Source organism: Pantherophis guttatus, chromosome 1, assembly GCF_059756535.1.
Source record: "Pantherophis guttatus breed Tessera chromosome 1, ASM5975653v1, whole genome shotgun sequence".
Taxonomy (NCBI): Eukaryota; Metazoa; Chordata; class Lepidosauria; order Squamata; family Colubridae; genus Pantherophis; species Pantherophis guttatus.
In genome coordinates, this window is record NC_142063.1 from 103,575,513 (window position 1) to 103,589,314 (window position 13,802).

Consider the following 13,802-nt stretch of genomic DNA (forward strand, 5'->3'; position numbering starts at 1 on the left):
CTTCATTTGCTAATAACCCATGGAAGATTGACAGACATGCTGGGAAATGAAGCTGAAGTTAAGAAATTGGTGTTTTATTCTATGTCAGTTTCATTTTTAAATGAAAACGTATCTTTTTAAAAAATCAGGTAAGACAGGAACTAACACCAAGGAAGGGATCTTTATGATGGTGTCCACAAATATCCCTTGTTTACCCGATTTATATACTTTTCAAACAGTTTACCTGGAAGTTAGATGTTGCCTGCGGAATTTAAAAATGCCTTTGGTACTCATTTTGGGTGGGATTCTTATGCATTTTCTCTAAATGGTGACCTTTGAAAAAGCCGCTAGCTCAGATTGCTTAATCCCCAGTTGAATTTCCAGAGTTTCATCCAATTATACTAGACCACACACATTTCACCACAGTTTGTCTTCTTTTTTTTTTCTCTGAAAGCATATGCTGGTTTTTTTCTAAAATTTATTATATTGATTCTTTCTGTGTGTAATGTTTCTTATCTGTTATCAGTTCACTTATATCATAAATGTGAGACTTATTTTTTCTTTGTTACTCTTTTGCCATTAGTCATACCTTTGTGTATGTGTGCACACATATGTGTTGTGTATGCTAATAAATTATCAAGTGACAAACATTTCTTTACTTACTGGAGTACAGCCAGCAGGATTAGACTTGCATTCACAAACACTATACAATCGAGAGTTTGTGGAACATAAAACTTTCTGAACATTTATGATGACTGATGATTATGTGCCATCAAGTCACCGTCAACTCTTAGCGACCACCTGAATAGATAATCTGTCCATGATGATCTGTCCCTGACCTGGTCCTTCAAGTCTTCCAATGGTATATTCATTATCACTGTAACTGAGTCTGTTGACTTTGCTGCTGGACATCCTTTTCTTCACTTTCTTTGCACCTTTCCCAGAATTAGAACGTTCTCAAGAGAGCTAGGTCTTCACAGGTGTCCAAAGTAACATTACTTTGAACCTGATCGGCCTTTTGGCTAAGATCAAGTGTTGTGTGTAGCCCAGGGGTGTCAAACTTGATTTCATTGAGGGCTGCGTCAGGGTTGTGTTTGACCTCGGGGTTGCGTGGCCAGGGCAGGCATGACCAGTTTGACATCACACATGTCGGGTGCGCCTGTGGTGGCCCGGGCACTCTGCCAATGAAAACAGGCTCCCAAGCTGCATTTCCGGCTGTGATGGCCTCCTGCTACCTTCTGCCAATGAAAATGGCAATGGGGGGAACATGCATGGCCCTCCCAAGTTCTGTTTCTGGCTGCGACAGCCTCCTGCAACCCTCTGCCAGTGAAAATGGAGCTGGGGTGTGTGTGTGTATGTGCATGCAATCCTCCTGAGCTCTGTTTTCGCTGGGAGAAGCACAATGGGCTGCTTCTTCGCTGTTCCAAGAACGGCCCCACGGGACAGATCTAAGCACCCTGTGGGCCGGATCCAGCCCCCGGGCCTTGAGTTTGACACCCTTGGGGTAGTCTGATCATTTGTGCCTCAAGTGAGAACTCTGGATTGGTTGGTTTGATGATACAGTTGTTTGCCTCAGTTCTACAACACTGAAAGTCAAACAAGTCAGTATTCTTTCTGACCTACTTCTTTAGAGTCCAACTTTTGGTTCCATACTGTGTTACAGAGAATACTTTGGCCTGGATGATCATTGTATACACACATCACAGCATTTGACTATCCTTTTCGTTATGGCTTCTCTACCAAGTGGCATATCTGACTGCATGTTTCTTTACTGTTGATGATAAGAATAGGCAGAAATTATCCACCACTTCAATATATTGTCAGTTCTAAGGCTGATCTATTTTTTTTTCATGATTTTGGTCTTCCTTACATTTAATTTGAGGCCAATTCTTTCACTGTACTCCTAGACTGTTATTACTAGAGCTTGCAGTTCATTTGCATTTTTGGTACTTACTACTACTACAAGTACAGGTAGTCCTTGCTTTACAATCCTAATTGGGACCAGAATTTCCATCGCTAAGGGAAGCAGTCATTAAGTGAAACATTACTATTTAGCGATGGAAGTTCTAGTAGATGAGGACCACTGTTTCTAGGTGAGGACCTCACCACTTCTCCTGCCCTTGCTGTGCTTGCTTCTGCTTCAAGTTGGCAGCCTGCCTGCATTTACGACTATTGCATGCCCTTCAACTCCTCCCCACCATCTATCTTCCTCCCATCTCTGCCCTTTTGGCTGCATTCTGCCATCCCCAGCTGATCTTCACCATATTCTTCCTCCTGGTGCCAGTGAGTTGAACCTGGTCCTTCGTGAGATGCTGTTGGCAGCAGGGACATCCGGGATGGCGAAGTGCAAGGCAGGTCAAAGGGCAGAGATGGGGGAGGGGGGAGATAGGCTGGTGGAAGAAATTGAAAGGCACTCTATAGATATAGATGTAAGTACGGGTAGACTGCCAAGTGCCCAAATTTTGATCACAGATCCCCAGGGGCACAGCAACAGACGTAACTTTTGAGGCCTGCTCAAAATTATTATTCATTCAGCACTGTGATTGTTCAAACAGTAGCTGAACAAACGGTTGTTAAACAAGGACTACGGTAATAACTTTTTTTTAAAAAATCTTCTTTATGTATCACCCAGTAACAGCGATTTAAATTTTATCATCTTTTCAACAGCTAGATGTCTCTGGTCTATTGTTCTGCAGAAAATCCTTTGGTAGAGCTGCGGCAGGCACAAGCACTTTAAATATAGCTAGGCTATCCATTCTTAGATGATAATTGCTAGTGGTTTATATAGAGCTCAACATTAAATCTGGAATCCCACAGAGCAATTCAGAAAACAGTCTGCTTCGTATTAGATTAATTCAAAGGATTTTTTATTTAATTCAGGGCTTGAATCCAATCTTGATTCAGAAATCTGTATTTCTGTATCTTCCACCAATAATCTTAGACTATTTTCCCATTTGACAAAATTGGATGAAATTTTCAAGGAGTTATTACTGACCAGGGAACAAGGTATATCAAGTTTCAGACAACTAGGTGCAATGGTTTTGCATTAAACACATTACTTTTTAAAAATTGCCAATGATTTTTGTATTTCTTGGCAACAAATGGATTTTTGCAGGAAAAGTGATCATTCTGATGGAATCACATCTGCCAACTTTCATATGGATAAATTCAGGACGTTAAATTCTTTTACTAGCTTGGTATTTCCAACTGTTACTTGTTTCCATGTGTTTATTATTGACATGACAATGATATTCAGGATAGAAATGGCTATAGCAAAGAAATCTTAACAGAAGAAGGAGGATAACTCAGTGGTTTTATGGAGTGTTATTTGTGTATGTGCAGAGATGTGCTTTAACAATACATTTAAAATTATATGTATCACAGAGTTACCTGCCTAGAGAAACTTGTCAAAATAAGTACAGAGAATTATAAATGAATTGAAAATAGGATCCATAATGTTGCAGTCTGAGTATTTTGTGGAAACACAGTATGGCTTGGCAAATGCTTTGGAAATGCTTTTATATTTAATTAATTCAGCGTATTAAATAGAAAAGCATGTCCATAGAAGCTGCCAAGTTGTGCCATATAACAAGTGATGTGGAAAGGGGAATCTTTGTTCATCTCAGTATTACATAAATTATGGGCATACTGCATTTTTCAAGCTAGGGGCCATAGTAGGGAGTTGTGCCAGGGGCCACATTCCCAAAAATAGGCCGAAGAGAAAGAAACCATGGTAAAATCTAAATTATCTGCAATGCATTTGAATGAAATACCATAAAGGGTAGTATGATTAATTCCCTGAAATTAAGAGGTGGTGATAATGTTCTTCTACTATCAGATTGAAAAATCATCATTTCTAGAATTTTTTGGAGAGGCTCTGGAAGCTGCCTCTCTACATCAACTCTACACTGCAACTTTGATACAGTCACATCTACTGTATATTCTTGTGCTGCATCTTTGACTCAACAAAAGATAAACACAATTCAAAGTGCAAGGGATTGCATATGATTAGGTTGCTGCATAACAGAGTAGAACAGTCCTGTTCTGGAGTGGCAAAGAAAAATGTTTAGCCTTAGTCGGATTGTGATTTTTGAAGATGATTTTTGAAAATGTAAATTAAAATGGAAGAAAGCTTCCATCTGGAAAGGCTCTCAATGAATAAGAGGCAGCAAGAAAAATATGTGGTAAGAAATTTAGAATGGAAAAAACTAAGAGGACATGAAGTTGTTTAAAAGAGAATAGTTATGTCAGAGGACTCAGATATTTTCTTCCATTGTAATTTCTAATTTTACCAACAATGAGCATTGTTTCCTAACTTCCAGTTAGAATAAGGGTTTGATGAGATTTTCTCATATAAGGGAGATCAACATTTTCTTGAATCTCTAATGAATCTTTATAGGAAAGCATATTTCTATTGGTTTCAATAAGACTTTTTTGCACTGCTGATTCAGGATTATCATGCCATTGTGTCAAGAGCCAGAAATATACAGTTTCTTGAAAATTAATATTAGATCATTAATATAACGGTAAGGTAAAGGTTCCCCTCACACATATGTGCTAGTTGTTCCCGACTCTAGGGGGCGGGGCTCATCTCCATTTCAAAGCCGAAGAGCCAGCACTGTCTGAAGATGTCTCCGTGGTCATGTGGCCGGCATGATTAAACGCCAAAGGCACACAGAACGCTGTTACCTTCTCACCAAAGGTGGTCCCTATTTTTCTACTTGCATTTTTTATGTGCTTTCGAACTGCTAGGTTGGCAGAAGCTATGACAAGTAACGGGAGCTCACCCAGTTACGCAGCACTAGGGATTCGAACCACTGAACTGCCGAACTTTCAATCGACAAGCTCAGCATCTTAGCCACTGAACTACCGCATCCCTTAATATAATGGTAATGCCAACTTAATACTACATTAACGACAATGCATATTGTTAGCATTTGCCATTACATATCATCAACTGATTCCAAGATTTTGTTAAGGGTTTGTTAAGTAACTGTTCCAGTAGGTACCATATTTTTCGGACTATAAGACGTACCTAAATTTAGAAGAGGAAATCCACAAAAAAAAAGGTTTTGGCTTCCAAGCGCCCCATTTTTGGGCCTTTTCCAGGTTTTTTTCTGCCCATTTTAAGGCTTTTTTCAGCCCATTTTCGAGGCTTTTTTTGTCCCTTTTCAAGGCTTTTTTGCCCATTTTCAAGTCTTTTTTTGGTCTGTTTTTTCCAAAAAATTGGCCAAAAAAGCCTCGAAAACAGGTTGAAAAAAGCCTGAAAAACAGGCCAAAAAAAGGCCTGAAAAATGGGTCAAAAAAGCCTAAAAAAACAGGGGGGAAAAGCCTGAAAAACAGGCTGAAAAAAGCCCCGAAAATGGGTTGAAAAAAGGCCTGAAAGAGGCCGAAAAAAGGCCCAAAAATGGGCTGTGCGGAGGGGAAAAAAAAAAAAAAAGCTGGCAAATGGGTGGGACTTCGGTAATATTCGGTCTATAAGATGCACTGACATTTTCACCCCCTTTTGGGAGACAAAAAAGTGCATCTTATAGTCCGAAAAATATGGTATATGGTTAATTTTGCTCAATTGTTGGGAGCCAATGCATTAATGTCACAGTTAAAGTATATTAGATTTCTAAAATTTATGAGTCATCTTACAGTTAATATTAAGCAATACACAACAAGTACAAACTGCAATGCCTGCACAATTCAAAAATATAATTGAGAGGTTAAAATAAGCAAAACCTGCTCTAGAATATGCATCAGATCAATCTCTAAAACTGCAGAGAGGAAACAAGTGAAGTTAAACGTAGAAGAAGTGAAAGAAAATGGTTCTTGTCTTCAATGACTGGTATATAGGCACCCAATGTGCCTCTCAGGGGTGGGTAAGGGGGACATTCCTTAAGTATGAGGACACTCCAAGCAAGGTCTCTGATAACAATGTCAAGGTTCAAGCACAAATGTATAGAAGGAAATGGTCTTTCAGATACTGTGGCCACAAGCTGTGAAAGGATTTCTAAGCAACATCAGCATTTTGAACTAGGCAAGGAACAAGCTGCAGATGATCCATGGCACAATGCAATTACAGGTAGTTCTCAGCTTACAACTGTTCATTTAGTGACTATCTGAAGTTACAACGGTGCTGAAAAAAGTGATTTATGACTGTTTTTCACACTTAAGTCTGTTGTAGCATCCCCATGATCACATGATCAAAATCCAGATGCTTGGCAACTGACTCATATTTATGATGGTTGCAGTCATGTTTGCAATCTTTTGACAAGCAAAGTCAACGGCGAAGCCAAGATCACTTAACAACTACAGTGGTTCACTTAACTGTGGCAAGGTAAGTCATAAAATGGAGCAAAACTCACTTAACAAATGTCTCACTTAGCAACAGAAATTTTGGGCTCAATTGTGATTGTAAGTCAAGGACTATCTGTATAATGTCCAGTTTCCCTCAGTGTTAAATTTCTGCATTTTTCCAAGAGGGGTACTCTAAATAGATGGATAACCAGCATGGATCATTTAATCCTGGTTGTCTCTGGTTACATCTAGGCTTGCAACTGGAACATTGGTCAAAATCATAAAAGGCACTCAACAGGATGGCAGAAGAGGATTTGTTCTTCTAAGTCTTGTATAAATACCAAGTCATTTGCAACCATGGTGTGGAAATGGAAGATATTATTGGTCTAATGTTTAACAACAGTACCCTGAATGTAGAAGAAATCAAAAGATGATTAAAACATAAGTGATCACTTCTGACATTTCCCTGTAGTATGCTCTGCATTGCCGAACTCATGCACCCAATTTGAGCTTCAGTTTCAATGGATAATCTTTACCTCATTTCCTCAGTGTCTTTGGCAAATTTCCTCAGTAAATTTGAGATTTAACATCACTAGTAGCAACATTATTGGTGTTAGATTTATACTAGCAAATATATGGGTTGGAATTGCTCTGTGGATCTTTATTAAATAACTTAAATCACTGTTTGCAGTGTTTGCATTTTTCAGGCTGGCAAAGACCAGCTTCTTTTTCAAGCCTCTCCTCAGCTAAATGACTACTAGCTTTTTCAGTTCCCTAAAATATTTTAAAAAGAAATGGAATGAGCAAGCAAAGTAATAAGGGTGGAGAACTCATTGAAAGCAAACAAGTAGTGCCAATGGTTCTGAATTCCAACACTGTATAAGTAATGTACTTCGATAGCAACAACAGCAATTGTGGAAATCTATAAATTGCATTGAATCCTGCTCTGACCTAGTTGTCTCAGAAGCTAAATTAGGTCAAACAAAGTTAGTACTTGGATAGGAGACTGGGAAGTTGAAAAAACATCCTAGAAGGCAAGGGCAAAACAACTTTCATATGCTTGCCAAGACAACTACAGTGGTTTGGTTATCAAGCTACCACAAGCCAAGATTTTCTTGAAGGAGACTCTACCTTTACTCTTAACCCTTAATTTCCAGGGATATTAGCAGAATCTAGCAAAAAGATCCTGCCATATAAAAGTGGTCAAGGATAGGATAGTATGGTGTTTAAACTAGAGAAAGTTCACCTGTGCTTTTCCTGTTTAAGCCATCTATAACGTGACTGATATCATCACAACTTTGTTGCAAGACATCCAGATAACTTGTTTTACTTGGATTATAGTAAAGTACTGTACACCGATACGCAGTGTACTTTAAACACCACACTTTCCTTGCCTAGGAACTTATCTACACCCGGATATAAATACACATATCTTATACGATAGGAGAGCACACCAGGACCTAAGTAAACTGTGAAATGAACAAAATACAGTTCGTGGGACTTACCATTTATTACCAAGCCTCAGGAAAAAAAGGCTGTCTCTTTTGGCAGAGAACCAATTGTTAAAAGCATAATAGTATAACCATGATCATTTGCTCTCTGCAGTCAGATTGGCTTTAGTTCTATCACCTCTTTGTGGATAGATCTGATAGGTTGTTAAATCAAAAGAATTAACATTTCATCACGTTTTCACTTGAAGGTCTGGTTGGATGGCTAATCTTTATTTTTTCTTTCTGTCCCATCCTACTCCTTGCCAACAGAGGCTTGTATCTTGCCTAATGAGGTGTGTTGTCAGTGCCAATGAACCACAGTACCCTTTTTATGAACTGTTGACTGAACAGCATCTTTCTGGCCTTCAGGCCATTTTGCGAAGAGCCATATGGTCCTCTTGAAGACTTTAATTTTAATAAGAAACAAATTATAAGCCAGTGCTGTGATGACATTTTCCACAAATGCCCCCTTAATTTAGACTTATTTATTCCTTACGACTGTAGTATTTTCAGTAATCTTGCATCATTTCACTTTTGCTAATAATATCTGGTCAAACTTATTTCTTCTTGAATGTTTGTTGAAATGAGAGAATGCTCGGTTTAACATTAGTGGATGGATCTCTTGTTCTTTCCTGCTATGCCCACGAAGGGCCAAAATTTTATTTGTGCTGAACCCTCCTCCTATTTTCCCCACAATAACCCAGTGAGATGAGTGGGCTGAGAAAGAGTGACTGTCACAGTCACCCAACTGGCTTTCATATTAAGGTGGGACTAGAACTCACAGGCTCCCGATTTCTAGCTTGTGCTTTAACCACTACACCAAACTAGCTCATTTAACATCATATTTTGATTTATTTCTGTATCTGTTGGTCTCTTTCAGCCATCTATGCCATAGTGGTTAAGTTATAATTTAGGTGTGGTCAGATCCAGCCATGGAAACTCATTTGTTGACTTTGGGACAGCTACTTTTTCTCAACCCAACTTATTTCAGACAATTGTTGTGTAGAAAAACAGGAGGACGGAACACAATGAATACAACCTTGAATTCCTGAATGAAAGACAAGCTATAAATAAATTCTGTTGGATAATTTTAGTTTTAGATTTCAGAACCTTATTCTCACCTTAGAGATGTATAAAAATTCAAGTTAATACTTCTTCCCTTTCATTCTGTGCTTCATTCTGTACATATACAATAGACAGTTTGCTGACTTTAAAAAAGCCACATCCAATATTCATGGTATGCATAGTTCTACATTTAAATTTTCCTTAACCGAAGCAGACTCTTGACTACAGAAATAAAACGGTTTGTTTTTGTATGCTTGATTTTTAATTTTGGAGTAAGCCCCATTGGTTTGGGGAGGGGGGGGAGAAAGGATATGTATCCATTTAAAATAAAAAAATAAAAAATAATAACATGACCAATTCCCATTCTTTCTGTATTTTTGAAATAAGCTGTATCAAACGGCCTCAACCCGTTAGGCCCATGCCAGCCAAAATCCTGACGTTTCTGAACTTTTCTCTGTCCAGATGTCTCTCACTTTAGTGCCACCTGTGATATCGGCTCTCTCGCTTTGTGCTAAGGTGGCCTCCGTGAGTGGATTGTGAATATTGAATGGGATCTTAGGCGGCGGTTATCCACTTGCCCAACACAGGATACCACGGACTCTTGCTACTATGGCTGAAGTCTCCATTTGTCAATCTCTGGTATCGGAAGCCTCCCTCCAGGGCAGAATTATTGTCCGAATCCCTGCACGAACAATGAGTCAAGAATCACCATTGACGGTAACAGGCGTTACTGCTTCCTTTTTTTTTGTATCGGGGAAGGGCTTAAACCTCAGCAAAAAAACGGCTGCCTCCGTAAAGACCAATAGGACGAATATTGCGCGCTGTTCGCCGAAGAAAAGGCTGCTCAAAAGTACCAGACCCAACAAATTGGATCTCCTGATCACTGCAAAGCTCCGGTATCTTCCCCATTGGGGAGGTGAGGGAGAAAGCGAGCGAACAAAGGAGCGCTCCTCGCTTTCTTGACAGGGATCATTAAACGAAGACGTTGTTTTAACGCAGCCCCCCTGTGGTAAAAGCCAGAAAGCCTACATTAAACGCCACCAGGACGCTCCTTCGCCCGGGCGTCTCCATTCCCCCCCCGCAACCTTGCAACGATTCTGCCTCTTGCAGGGGAAATTCGAGCCGCGCTTCTACGACGGGCTCGGAGCCTCCCCCGAGAAACAAGAAAGCGCGCCGCAACCCACGCCCTGCGGAGAACCTCATTCCCTCGTTTCCAAATGGTTGAGCCTTCCCCGTTTCGACCCGACTTTGGAAACCCGCGTTTTGCTCTGTCTCGTCCCGACGTGCTTATGGTCAACTAGCTTTGTTTTCGTTTCCAAAGCCTTTCATTCCTCTTTCGGCTACCCCGCGTTTGGGTTAAAACAAAAAGAACAGGCCTTTTACGTCTCTCTGTCCCCGGGCTAATAAGACTAAAGTTCTGTCTTTACGCTACTTCCTCAGGAGTGTGTTTTTTAAAAAAAAAAACGACGGTAATGACAACAACGAAGCACGGTCGCAACTTAGAGAGCCGTTGGCGACTGCAAACAAAGAGAGCCGAGAGCTGCACACGGGTTGGGTGTCATGTTACTCAAGGCGCTGTTTAAAACATTCGATCCCCGCCACCGCCTTCCCATTCCCCACCTCCAAACACAGCCGTGACGGACAAGCCAAACTGCCCAATGGCGAAGACGGAGGGAGTTTTGGCGCCTCGCCACCCTGGGCTCTTCGTCCAATAGAGAATGAGACTAGGCGGGACGACGCCCTGGGTAGAACGGAGGCTCTACCAATGGCAGGAGTGTTATTGCAAAGAAATAGTATTATGCTAATCGATGTTTTGCTCGAACTCACTCGGTGAGAGCTTTAAAAAGCCAAGCAGCCCCGGGCAGGCTGGTAGAAGCGGAGTGAGGTGCGGCGGGTGAGAGCGAGTTTGGGGCGCAACGGGTGGTTCTTTGGGCTAAAGGGCGGCGAAATCCTTGTCCTCCACTTCGACTCTGATTTGGATTTGTAAAGAGGCTCGGAGCCCGCTCGGCTTCTCTTCTTCGCCACCGCCACCTCCGGGCGAAGGAACCTGCCCGCTCCTTTCTATCGTAGTCGCCGCCGCCGCCACCATGTCCAACGTGCACCTCTCCAGCGCCTCGGCTTTGGAGCGCCTGGCGGCTCGCCGGACATTCCCCTTGCACGCTCGCACCGGGGTGTGCAGGAACCTGTTTGGTCCCGTGGATCACGACGAGCTCAACCGGGAGCTGAAGAGCAAGTTGCGGGAGATCTGCGAGGAGGGCCAGAGGCGCTGGGGCTACGATTTCCAAACCGAGACGCCGCTGGCCGGTTCGGGCAGGCTGCAGTGGGAAGAGGTGGACGGAGAATCCGTGCCCGCTTTCTACAGGGAAACCCTACAGGTTGGGAGGTGCCGCTTCCCGGTGCTGATGGTCAGATCGACGTCTCCGCCTGGAGACGAGGAGGCGTCTCTTGAGCCGGATCCCCGAGACCCTCACCAGGAGCTGGGGCTTTCTTCGACCACCTCCCCGCTTAGCCCGCAGGGCAACACGGCCTCCTTGGAAGACACGACGTCTGCAGGCGAAGAGCGCCTCAGCCAGGAGGACAAGGCCGAGCAGCGCCACAGCTACTCAGGGATTATAATCAAGCCTGTCCCGTGTGTCGCTGCGGCTCTTAAAAGAGCATCGTCAACCGGCGTAGCTCACATCACAGGTAAGGCAGAACGGCCGTCGGGGTTGCATTGCACTTGCGTCGGCAGAGACGTTGCATCAGTCTTACCCGCCCGCATTAAAATATTTCCCCCGCGGCCCCCAACCTCCCCGTTATGGGAAGCTAATCTCCCCCGTAGTCTGTCGTCGCCTCCCCCCCCCCCCCAAATTATGCGTGCTCTGGAGAGTGCCTAGACGTCGCCCCGAGGCGCTGGCTCTGTTTAAGATTCCGCACAGGTCCCTGGGGCTGGGCTGGGCTGGAAAATGCTTACGCAGCACATCGCGCTCTGCAGGCGAGTCCTCCTCGGCTGCCTCCTTTGCGACGTAAACAAACCCTACTAGCTGCAGCGCTCGGCGTTGGCGGACAGGGGGAGCCAAGAGCCCAGGCTGGTCGACGGCCATGCAAAGAGCCCAGCAGGGCGGGGTCCCTTGTACGCGAAGCGATTGTGTTGTTTTTTTTTTTGGTCGACGGGTCCTGGTTTTAATGGGTGTGTCTCTTTGAAAAGTTTGGCTGCGGTGCTCCTCCTCCCCTCCCCCCACCCCCGACTTAATTTTTCTTCCCTTTCTTTGGGTCTCTTAACCATCTTTTATAGATTTCTTCGCAAAGCGGAAAAGAGTCGTAGACAGAGTGGCCGGGGATCATAGCAGCCCGTTGGCAACTTCGGTCACAGCGGTGCCTAACGAGCAGACACCCCGGAAAAGGCTCCGATGAACGAGGTGAGAGTGCGGGCTGGCGCTTTTAAAAGTTCCTCCTCTCCCTTCCCCCTCCCTCCGTCCTGGGTCGTTCTCAAGGTCGGCCTCTCGGGCCCTTCCCCCCCCCCTCAGAGGACTGTTTAAATTTCAACGGGATTAGTACAAAAACTCGGAGGACGATGAGAGAGCAGCGAAGGACAACTGGTTTCGAACCCTTTGCAGACTCTAAAAAGAGAATGGAAATCTAACCCTGCCTTTAAAAAACGCTGGAGTAGACTTTAGAGAAGCAAGCCTTACAACTAGGCAGATAATATGGTTCCCCTCCTTCCTGAAGTGTAGATCTGGGATGACATTTGGTGAACAAAAAGGAGAAGGCTGTTTCTTTTCTCCTTTAAAGACTCCCGCAGTTGTGGTGACTCATTCCGTGGATTTTCTGGGGGGAAAAAATGGCCCAGCTTTTGTGTTAGCCTGTTCCCCTGAGCTGCAGTATTCTGCACATACTGACTGGTGGTGTGATCTTTCTCTTTCAGATTTTGCACTATATAACACCGAAGTGATTGTTTCCTTGGAAACACAAGAGCTTGAGAGGCCCTTCCTCTCCGTGTGTCAAAGGGGCTGGCGAGTGAGACCAGACCAGCGTAAGGAAGAAGAGTCGCCTGTTTGTTTTTTTCCGCTCCTCCTCTTCTAACTCGTGCCCCGAAGGAACTGCTTGAACCTCCATGTAGCAAAAGTGGCTGACTACAAGTCGCCTGACGGAGCAGTGTTAATTTACAACTGTGCAATGTATTATGTTTTTTTTATATATATAAATATATTAAAAATGTATTATGCCTAATGTGAGTACACTGGCCAGAAGTGTAAAAGCTTTAAAAGTCACCTATATAAAATGTTTAATCTCTGCTGAATTCTCAGTGCAAAAAAACAAAACCCCACAAAAAAACAAAAGTATAATTTGTAAAAAAAAAAATGCAAACAACTTAAAAGAGTTATACTAACTTATATTTTCTATTTATGTCAAAGGGTGGATAACTCTGGTTGACACCCAGTAGTGAGCTTTTGTGTTTTTCCCCCATTTGGTTAAGCCAAAGGGCACTATATATTTGCTTTTGTTGTTATTTACAAAAATGTAAATTTATTTTTATAGTGGGATTTTGCATTCACAAAATGTAGCTATGAATCAAAATTACATTTAGTTATACTTGAAAGAAATCTGATAATGGTTCCTGAGCTGGTCTGTACCACTGCCATCCCAAACCTATGCTACAATGTTAAAATAAAAAGGAATCAAGTGTCTGTTAACAGTATTTCTTGCTTTTACTTTCATTTTTAAGCAGAACATTGTACAAATGCACATGCACCCTTATTTTCTTTTTAAAAATTCCCTCTAAGTGCAGCTAATAATGTATAGGTAGTCCTTCAGTTAGTGACAACAATTGGGAAAGGTAACTTCGTCGTTGTTTGAAACAGTTGCTAGATGAAATTGTGCTTCAGCTTTTCTTTCTTCTGTTGAAGGTGGTAAATGTGCAGGGATTGGTTGTAAAGTTAATTTTGCATCACTGTCATAATTGTTACCAGTTGCTAAACAGAGCAGTCACTAAATGAAGCCTAC

General features: G+C 42.5%; 1 protein-coding gene across 1 annotated transcript; it reads left to right on the plus strand.

Annotated features, from left to right (window-relative positions):
* The first annotated feature begins 9,064 nt into the window (after positions 1-9,064).
* Positions 9,065-13,492, plus strand: CDKN1C (cyclin dependent kinase inhibitor 1C). The gene is made up of 3 exons (XM_034416899.3): positions 9,065-11,504; positions 12,094-12,217; positions 12,724-13,492. The coding sequence occupies exons 1-2, from the start codon at positions 10,907-10,909 to the stop codon at positions 12,210-12,212; spliced, it is 717 nt and encodes a 238-aa protein (XP_034272790.1). The 5' UTR covers positions 9,065-10,906; the 3' UTR covers positions 12,213-12,217; positions 12,724-13,492.
* The last annotated feature ends 310 nt before the right edge of the window (positions 13,493-13,802 follow it).